The 9,246-nt window shown below is 39.5% G+C and overlaps 1 protein-coding gene across 7 annotated transcripts in view; it reads left to right on the top strand.

Annotated features, from left to right (window-relative positions):
• Positions 1-3,187: 3,187 nt before the first annotated feature.
• NAD-ME2 (NAD-dependent malic enzyme 2) overlaps positions 3,188-9,246 on the top strand; it is a 192,367-nt gene continuing 186,308 nt past the window's right edge. For 5 of the 7 annotated variants that reach the window (XM_089995502.1, XM_089995503.1, XM_089995498.1 and 2 more), the window contains exons 1-5: positions 3,188-3,370; positions 3,522-3,656; positions 4,843-4,939; positions 7,316-7,434; positions 7,550-7,717. In XM_089995502.1, the coding sequence (XP_089851628.1) occupies positions 3,528-3,656; positions 4,843-4,939; positions 7,316-7,434; positions 7,550-7,717 (513 nt within the window). In that variant the 5' untranslated portion in view covers positions 3,188-3,370; positions 3,522-3,527. Of the gene's footprint in view, positions 3,375-3,425; positions 3,657-4,842; positions 4,940-7,315; positions 7,435-7,549; positions 7,718-9,246 lie in introns of those variants that run through there. The other 2 variants (XM_089995500.1, XM_089995499.1) reach the window with 2 other exon arrangements.

The following is a 9,246-nucleotide window of genomic DNA, read 5'->3' as shown; positions in this document are numbered from 1 at the left end:
ACTCAAGGAGTGCTAAGGTCCGCTCCTGACCAAGATGGTCAACCAATAGTGTATCATGGCATTCCTTTAACAGTTCATGACAGAGGCTTCCCCACCGTGGCACGAAGACGCATCATGCCTTTGTCACGAGGAGGCCATCCCGTAGCCAAAATCGTCGAGTCTTCCCTGCCTGCGCTAAAGAAACAAGGTGTTGTCTCGTCGGATCCTGCTATATACCTTCATGGATGCGGCTCAACAAAGCGCCCATCAAATGCACTTTAGAAGGCTCTGCACACACAACAGCCAGTTCAACCCTACGACTCAAAGCGTTCACAACTACATTGGTCTTTCCAACCTTGTACTGCAAGGCAAAGTCGAACTCAACCAAAAACATCTACCACCGAGATTGCTTAGGCGTCAGCTTCTTCTATGTCTGAAAATAGCTCATGGCAACATTATCTATCTTGACAACGAACTGGGCAACCAGAAGGTAGTGCCGCCAGGTCATGAGGCAATACACGGTGGCCGTCATCTCACGTTTCGACACCTTGCAACGTCTCTCCGCATCTTTTAGCTTACAACTCTCATATGCAATCGGATGGCCATCCTGCATAATAACTTCATCGATGACAAAGTTTAAGGCGTCTGTGTGGACCTCAAAGGGTCTTGAGTGATCAGGAAGTCGTAGTACTGACTCCCCCACTAAAGCTTTCTTCAAGTCGTCGAAGGCATCTTGGCAAGCTCATGTCCAGAGTCATACTCGATTCTTCTTTAACGAGTCAGTGAGGGGTGTAGTAATGAGGGAGTAACTTTCAATGAATCATCGATAATAATTCAGCAAGCCAAATAATGATCACAACTCTTGCACTTTGCTTGGCAAAACTCATTCCTCGATGGATCTTATCTTTTGCCCATTCATGCGCAGCACAACACACCCTACAACGTAACCGATGAAGTTGATCTCCTCCTGACCGAAGAGACACTTCTCTTGTTTAACACAGAGGTCATTCACCTTTAACATTTGAAACACTGTTTGCAAGTGCCCAACATGTCCCTTCATGTTGTTGTTGTAGATCACAATATCATCCAAATGACTACCACAAACTTGTATAAGTAAGGGTAGAAAATCTGATTCATCAGAGTCATGAATGTGGCTGGAGCATTCGTCAGTCCGAATGACATTACTAAGAATTTGTAAGCACCATAGCGGGTGACGCAAGTTGTCTTCAACTTATCACTATCAGCAATCCTCACCTGCCAGTAACCGATCTCAAGTCTAGTTTTGAAAAGACTCGGGCACTGCCCAACTGATCAAACAAGTTCACTATTAGTGGCAACATATACTTGTTCTTTACCCTGACCTTATTTAGGGTACGATAGTCCATACATAACCGCTTGGAGGCATCATGTTTCGTCTTAAATAGGACTGGGGCATCGAATGAGGCTTTTGATAGACGAACGATGCTTGCATCCAACATCTTGTCCAACTGTCTGCACAACTCTTTCAGCTCAGCCAACCCCATGCGGTATGGAATCATTGCGGGAGGCTTCGCTCCTGGGGTCAATTCAATCTTATGGTCGACCTCACATCTAGGTGGTAGACGCTTCAACAATTTCAGAGGCATCACCTCCCAAAACTCCTGCAACAATGGGGCTAGGGTCGATGACACTATTGCTTGCACCTTCCCTTTCTTCTGTGCACACAATAACTAAGAATATTTGTTCCTCACGCTTGACACCTTTTTTCAATTGCATTGCCAATAACACTGAAGTCTTACCTTTCTAAGTAAAGCACTGAACTGTGTGTGACAAGTTTGGCCCCATAATCATCAACGAGTTAAACTTTGGCAACAACATCACATTCTGGTTGCGCAAAAACTTCATACCCAAAATCATCTTAAAATCGTCAAGGAGCACTACGGAGAAGTTGGCCTTGCCGACCCAACTCCCAATTTTAATAGCCACATCTCTTGCTTCACCAATGATGGTTTTGGCCTCAAATCATTTGTCCAGGAGCACCTCAGAGTTCACCGTTTTGATGGTCCTTTGATTTTGCCCAGACTTCATGCATAATCACTCTGCCTCTTCCCGCGAGACGAAATTGTGTGTGGCCGTGAAGTCTACAATTGCTGAAATAGACTTTTCATTCGTAATGATTTTCAAATACACAAGTTCCTTACTGACCTACATGTTTTCAGTTGCGCAACTTCTAGCTACATTGATTGATTGCATGCCCCCCATCCATGGTTGCATAGTGTCAACATCACTGCATTCTACTTGCGTTGCGTTGGCATGCCCGTCATCCTTCATGAGTCGCTTTGGGCATTGCCTTACGATATGCCTATCGCCACAGAACCAACAAGTAATAACCGCTCCCTTGTTGTTGTTGTTCTTCTTAAAGTTTTGTTTCTTATCGAATTGTTGGGATGTTGACGCCTTACCTTTGTTGTTACGTTCTTATCCTTCTTGCCTCTGTTGTCAGGCTTCTTTCCGACTTTGGTTGATGGGGTGAAGGGATTGCGCTGAGTGTCAGCTAAGCGCTCGACCATCACGTATATATCTTTCAAAGTACTGGGGTTGCTCCTTTCCACTTCGAATCGTGCTCATGGCTGAAGTCCCACAATGAACCAGTTGAGCTTGTCCTTGTCTGGCATATTAGGCACCTCAAGTATAAGCTTCTGAAACGTTCTAAAATAGTCTTACAACAAACCAGTATGTTTAAGATCTGACACCATCCTCAACATGAAGTAATTGCACAGTTCCATTTTGAAATTGTCAAAGGTGTTTGTCACGTATTGACCCTTCTCCAAGTCACTGTGTTTCTGCCTCCATCAAGTGAGTTGTTAACAAGCAGTAATGAGAATTAGTCGGGTAAAAGTTACTTGAATATGAAAGGGTTTACATTCTATAACCACTTATCCTTTATTATAAATAAGAGGCTGGCTACCTAGCATGTAGCCAATTATCCATGTGAGGGTATTCGATTTAAAGACTTGAGCTCATCGTGGGTATCCATAGGTTGAGGAGAACGCTGAACACCTGCAAGTCGCATAGACCATGGCATTTATCGATATGTCTTGAAGTCGCATTCCGGTTTTAATTTTGAACATACGCCCACACTTGAGGGATGAGTGAAACCTCAATCGGACGCGTCAAGTCTAGCCATCCGGCGACCTCTTACACCCCGAGCACCGGCAGGTGAGCTATTGGGGGATGGCATTTCCGTTAATTTGTTGTGAACCGATGGTAGAACGACAACCTGCAACCCATCGAAGAATTTATCACCCTGCCCGTTCATTTCCGGGCAAATTCCCCAACGACGCCGGGCAGCCACCTATATCTCCAAACGCTCCCAACACTCGGGCGGTACCTGTTCCCGAAACCGACACAGGTGGGTACGTCCACCGATATATGAACGAAGGACGGGCTAGGCCCCAACTCTCTCGTTTCACTCACTCTGATTCTTCCCTCAATTATTTTTTTTTCTCTTATTCCCGTTTCTTTCTCTTTTTCTTGGTCCCTTTTTCTCTCGCTCTCTCCAGGGAAAAATGTGGAGCGTCGTTCGCAGATCCGCCATGACAGCGCGGCAGGGTCGCTTCTTCTCGGCGGCCGCCCCGGGCCCTTGTATTGTGCACAAGCGAGGGGCCGATATTCTTCACGATCCCTGGTTCAATAAGGTAGCGAATTAGGCTTTTCTCTCTCTCTCTCTCTCTCTCTCTCTTTCGTGGTTTCGGGTTGCTCTAAGTCTGTGTTTTTCCGACGATCTGTGAATCGGGAGGAAATATGCACTCAATTCATCGATCGAAGATCGTTTTCTGCACGGATTACTTTGGAATCTTTTCATATGTTGAAAGATTTGCAAAAAGTTCCACTTAAATCGCTTCATCGTCCCTTTCGTTCTTGGTTTTCGAAAATTCCAGCTTCACCATGGAAGATTTGTTAGTTATTTTCTTTTTTCATACTGTTTAGCACGAGATCGGTTGCTTTTACACATATTAGGTTAGGATTTTCAATATGTTCTCGAGTTAAACACGGTTTTTTTTTTGAATTTTCTGCATGAAGGGTTTAATCTTTGCGTTTATAGTCGTTTATAAAAAAATTGAGTTCTGCAATGGAAGAATTCTGGATTTTTTTGTTTTCTGTATTCTTCTAAAGTTTTTGTTTGGTCCTGGATGGATTGCTTTTAATTAACAGTTTACGTGCCGGTTGTGATTTTTAATTGTTATTAGTTAAATTTAAGTTGTTGAATGTCACATTGTGATTTTGCAATTGCGGAGTTCTGTAGGATTGTAATGGATCTGAGGTGCATTACAGGGTTTTTGCTTTTGTATGTTTTAAAAGATTCGTGCTTCTCATTTGATTTCATCAATTTCAAACTTGTATAAGTTGTGTTACTAAGAGTTTCAGTTTTTCTACGTGCCTGGGCAATTTTGAGAAATGCAGGTATGAAATTTTATAGATTTGTGCTTGTAAATTCTGTTAAAGTGATTGGCAATATCAAAAGTTTTTTTCAGAATTGTTTATTCAAATGCACTTTTGTTTGAATTTATCCCTTAGAATTTTATGAACTATAATTAGGAGTCATTATTTTAATTTTGTATTTGCTAATTTTCCCTATTCTTTCCCAAGGTAATGAGATTCTACAAATCTCAAGATTTTGTAACCTTAATAACTGCTGTGCACCCTTTCTTTTTACCAATTGGTGCACTTTTTTTTTTGTCCCTAATTGATTGCATTCTTTTATGCTTATTTGGAAGAGTTGGCAACAACACATTTGTTGCTGAAGTATTAATTTCTTTTTGTAATTTAGGATGCTGCAGCAAATTACGCCCTTTGATCTGATACGAGATTTTGTTTGGCTAGGATACAGGATTTCCTTTGACAGAAAGAGATAGACTTGGTCTCCGTGGGCTCCTCCCGCCTCGTGTGATCTCATTTGAGCAACAATATGATCGCTTTAGTGAGTCTAAGCAGTTTGTATTCTTTTCAATATTTGCTTCTGTTTCATGAATTTCTTATCCTTATAGGTATATTTATACTTGTGAGTTGTGAATGCATCTTCCAATCTTGATATGCTTTTCAATTTATTTTCATCTTTTATATTTGATGCTATTGTTTTTTGACCTAGACTTGTGATAATGTCGCTGGGTTGTTTATGCTGATGTTCATCATTGGTGCAATAATCACTTTATAATAGTTGAGCACATAAAAAAATGAAGAAAATATCACATGGTGATTAACCTTGAGAATAATTTTGTTTGAGTTTGAATTCACAGGATTTACATGTGAACTGTAAAAAGGGGCCCTGTTTATGGAGCATCAAGTAGTTTAGGCTGGCTTAATTCCTAACGAGGTGTATTCTTTTGCAACTGTGTTGGTGAATCTTGAGTCTTGGCACACCCTTCAATTTTCTAATGTCCCAGTTTGTGTTAATCAATGTTGTTTACCATTCTGACATACATTTTCAACAAAAATACCTGAATATTAAATATTAGGCTAATTTTGTAATGATTGGGAAGATTTTTTGAAGGAAATAAGATAAATTTATTAAAATGGTAAGGAATGACATAAGAGTCATTGAATAGACAAATCAAATAGTCATAACATAAAAGAAACAGTAAAGATAAGACTGCATATTAAGTTATGAACAACACTCTAGCAATCTTGCTTAGGGCCTGAGCATGATCTGATCTTGGGCTGGCTCAGGTCGTGAAAAAATTGATGTTCGAGCTTGTCTCAAGCTTCAGCCAAGCTTGAACAACTCCTGTCCGAGACCGGCTTGAGTCGGGTTCGAGATCAAGCTCAGCTCAGCTTGAGATGAACCTGTTAAATAATACAAATGTTGAAATGTGGAAAGTGTGGAATTCAAACCCAGCACCTCTCACATCACAGACTAACATCTTACCATCTGGATAAGACTTATTTTTCTGTTTACAGTTCAGCAAAAATTATACATTTCCTAGAACCCTATTCTTATACAACCATATGAGCCGAGCTTAATTGGGCTAGTTGAGCCTAACTGATCATGACTGCCTGATGAAGCTCGACTTGTTTACTCATCCAAGCTTGAGCTCTTGATCGTTTATTTACCTGGACAAGTTCGAGCCGAGCTTAAATGGGTCGATCCTGAGCTTGCTTGGCTCATCATGCAACCCTGGTCCTGATCCAAAGATAAATCCAATACCTCCCACTTGAGTTTCATAAAAAACTGAGGGTCTCTTTTTATTTCCCCATGAACCAGGATGACATTGTAATGTATACAACTTTTTAAAAATTCTAGGGTTGCAGTGAAGTCTCCCAACCGCCAACAACTCCAAATTGTGAACCTTTTCTTTTGCTCTCATTCTGGTATTCAGTATTGTACTCCTCAAATTGGTTTCCTGTAAAGTTACATCAGACATATTTTTCCCTACCCAGGCTTCCTGAGTAAAATGCTGGAAGAAACTACAATTCTAGGATAGTTGAGAAGGTGATTCTTCCTCCTTGCAGCATATTGGGCATCTGCTGGCCAATGAAAATCTTTTTTTTTCGGGCTTCAATTGAATCAGATATTTTCAAGAGAAACCAGCCATGCAAAGACAACTGTTGATGGTGATGGCATCCAATCACAAATGAATTATTGGGATGAGGGTTGCAACTTGGTGAAAAAAGAGAATATGACAGGATTCAGAAGAAATATTATATTATAAATTCTGATGAACTTATTAATGATGTGAATGGAAACATAGAACCATCTATTGAAGGGTGTGAGCATGTGTCTGGGAATGTGGGATCTTAAGGGGTCAAAATAAAACTCCAAACCTTTATAGAAACACATATAATAAGGGATCCTTAACAAAGACTGGAGAAAGGGAAAAAAGGAAAAGAAAAATGAAACCTTGGAATCCATTAGCACTAGGTGGAAGTGACCTAAGGAGTCCTAAACAAAGTTTTATTGGTGATTATTGGCAACACTATATTGACAGAGTTGCAGTATGTTGCGTAAATAAATTAAAAATAAATTAACTTTTTTTGCTTTATACAAACTCATTTTGTTTCTTCTTGGAAATCAGTCTTATGTGTGTGCAATTATCTGTTCTTTGTATATACTATTATCTTTTTTTCATCTGCTGTTTGTCTGGATTGTCTGCCCAAGTGATGCTAAACTCATTTTGTTTCTTCTTGAAGACCAGTTTTACATATGTGCATTATCTTTTCTCTGTATATACTATTATCTTATTGTTTGCCTGGATTGTCTGCCCAAGTCATGTCTCTTTGATGAGATCTTGTTAGTTTCATTTTTCTCCTTTATCCTTGGAAAGAAATTTTTCAGGTTTAACATTTTCTTTCTTTGTAGTGGTATCATTTAGATCCTTGGAGCATAATACTCTGGGTGAACCTGCTGATGTGACTGCCTTAGCAAAGTGGAGGATCTTGAACAGACTACATGATAGGAATGAGACACTGTACTATAGGGTATGTTTGATATGAGGTCCCCCATGAAGCAACTTGGGGACTAATTTACACAATTAGCAGTCATTCTAAACTTGTAAATGTTCTTATAAAACAATTATTATATTATCTGTTGTAGGTGCTTATTGATAACATCAAAGACTTTGCTCCAATAATTTATACACCGACGGTGGGATTAGTCTGCCAAAACTATGGAGGCTTGTTTAGACGTCCACGTGGAATGTATTTCAGTGCAAAGGACAAGGGAGAAATGATGTCCATGATTTATAATTGGCCTTCCGAACAGGTACGTGCTACTTGTGTGAGTTTATATACCTCTGTGCATACACAATAGGCAATTGTTGCTTATATAAGTAAATACATACTTGTTTTTTGGATGCTAGACTGCCTTTGTTGCAGATAAAATGATAATGTTGTTTATTTCTGGATATGAGATATCCAGTCTAGATTCATTAATTGGCTTCTTTTAGACTTCTTGGATGCATTTATAATATGAAGACATTTTATATCTCATTTTTATGGCCCATGGGCAAGTCTAGATATTATGTGTTCTGGGAGTCTTTCTTTAAATACTCATCTCTGTCAAGCTCAGAGATAGCGATTTTACTGAAACGAAAAGCTGTAACAGGATAAAAGTCTGATTGACAAGCCATCTCCAAACACAGTACAAATCAGTATCATGATTGCTGCTCAGCAAAACATATACTAACTGTAGAATCTGTTTCATGTTTCATGTCTGTATCATGGTGTCTCTACACTAATCAATCTTTAGCCAAAAAAGTTGGCAAGATATGGTTTAATATATCATGATCAAAAGAAATTTTGCTATTTTTCTACAACTGAACTTGTCAACATTACAATTAAACTTTGATATGACAAAGGATAGGGTTTCTTACTTTAGGGTGCTTCGAGTTTGTAAAGATGCAAAGTTGTAAATCCACCAGTGGACCTTGCTAGGTTTGTGATCTATGTCACATCGACTTCAACACAGTTACAGAACACAGCATGGACACTTATGATGACATGGGAGTTTTGTAAATCTAGGACATGAGGACATGGGCACTTTTTATATATAATTCTACTGCATTATGATTAAAAGCATTAAATAATAAATCCAACTTGAAAGTGAAATAATGTGATCAACAAAAATTTTTAAAAGACACAAGTAAATACAAAGTAAATGATTAATAACACACAAAAAAAAAATGAAGTTAGGGACACAGTTTTGTCTGTGTCCAACATAGGTTCGACTGTGCAAATTAAGTGTCATTGTGTGTTCGGTGCAGTGCCATCTTGATATAGATCATGCATGCTAAATAAAGTTTCAGTTTGACATAGTTTGTGATGCTAGCAGCCGAACATCCTATTGGTAGTGTTAATACGATTGTTAGGTTTGTCATGTTAATTGGTGAAAAGATCAGGTGCAATATGATTGCACAAATATTTGTGCATTAAGCATCTGATCACCCTCCATCTTGAGGACAGGCCTGTCAGTTGTGGGGCCCAAGGCCTGATGGAGGGCGATCAGGTGCTTAATGCACAAATTTTGTGCCATGTGATTGCACCCGATCCGGCCAGGTAACCTATGCATGGTGATGAATCAAATGAGATGATTGGATCATGAGAGTATATTGAAACAAGATGGAACTTAGAGTTAGAGTATTTTACATTGTAGAGCCTGGCTGTTCCCTCCGAGAAGGGAAATTATCAGCACAAGGAGATGCTGGTTTTGCTCTGCCCTGATTTACTATCTGATTTAAGAAACCCAATATTCATTGGAAGCAGTACTAAGAAAAGGCAAGATTACTTATTAAA

This window comes from Nuphar pumila, chromosome 2, assembly GCF_984573655.1.
Source record: "Nuphar pumila chromosome 2, dmNupPumi1.hap1.1, whole genome shotgun sequence".
Lineage (NCBI taxonomy): Eukaryota > Viridiplantae > Streptophyta > Magnoliopsida > Nymphaeales > Nymphaeaceae > Nuphar > Nuphar pumila.
The sequence above is the reverse complement of the archived record's forward strand: the minus strand, read 5'-3'. Positions and strand labels throughout refer to the sequence as shown.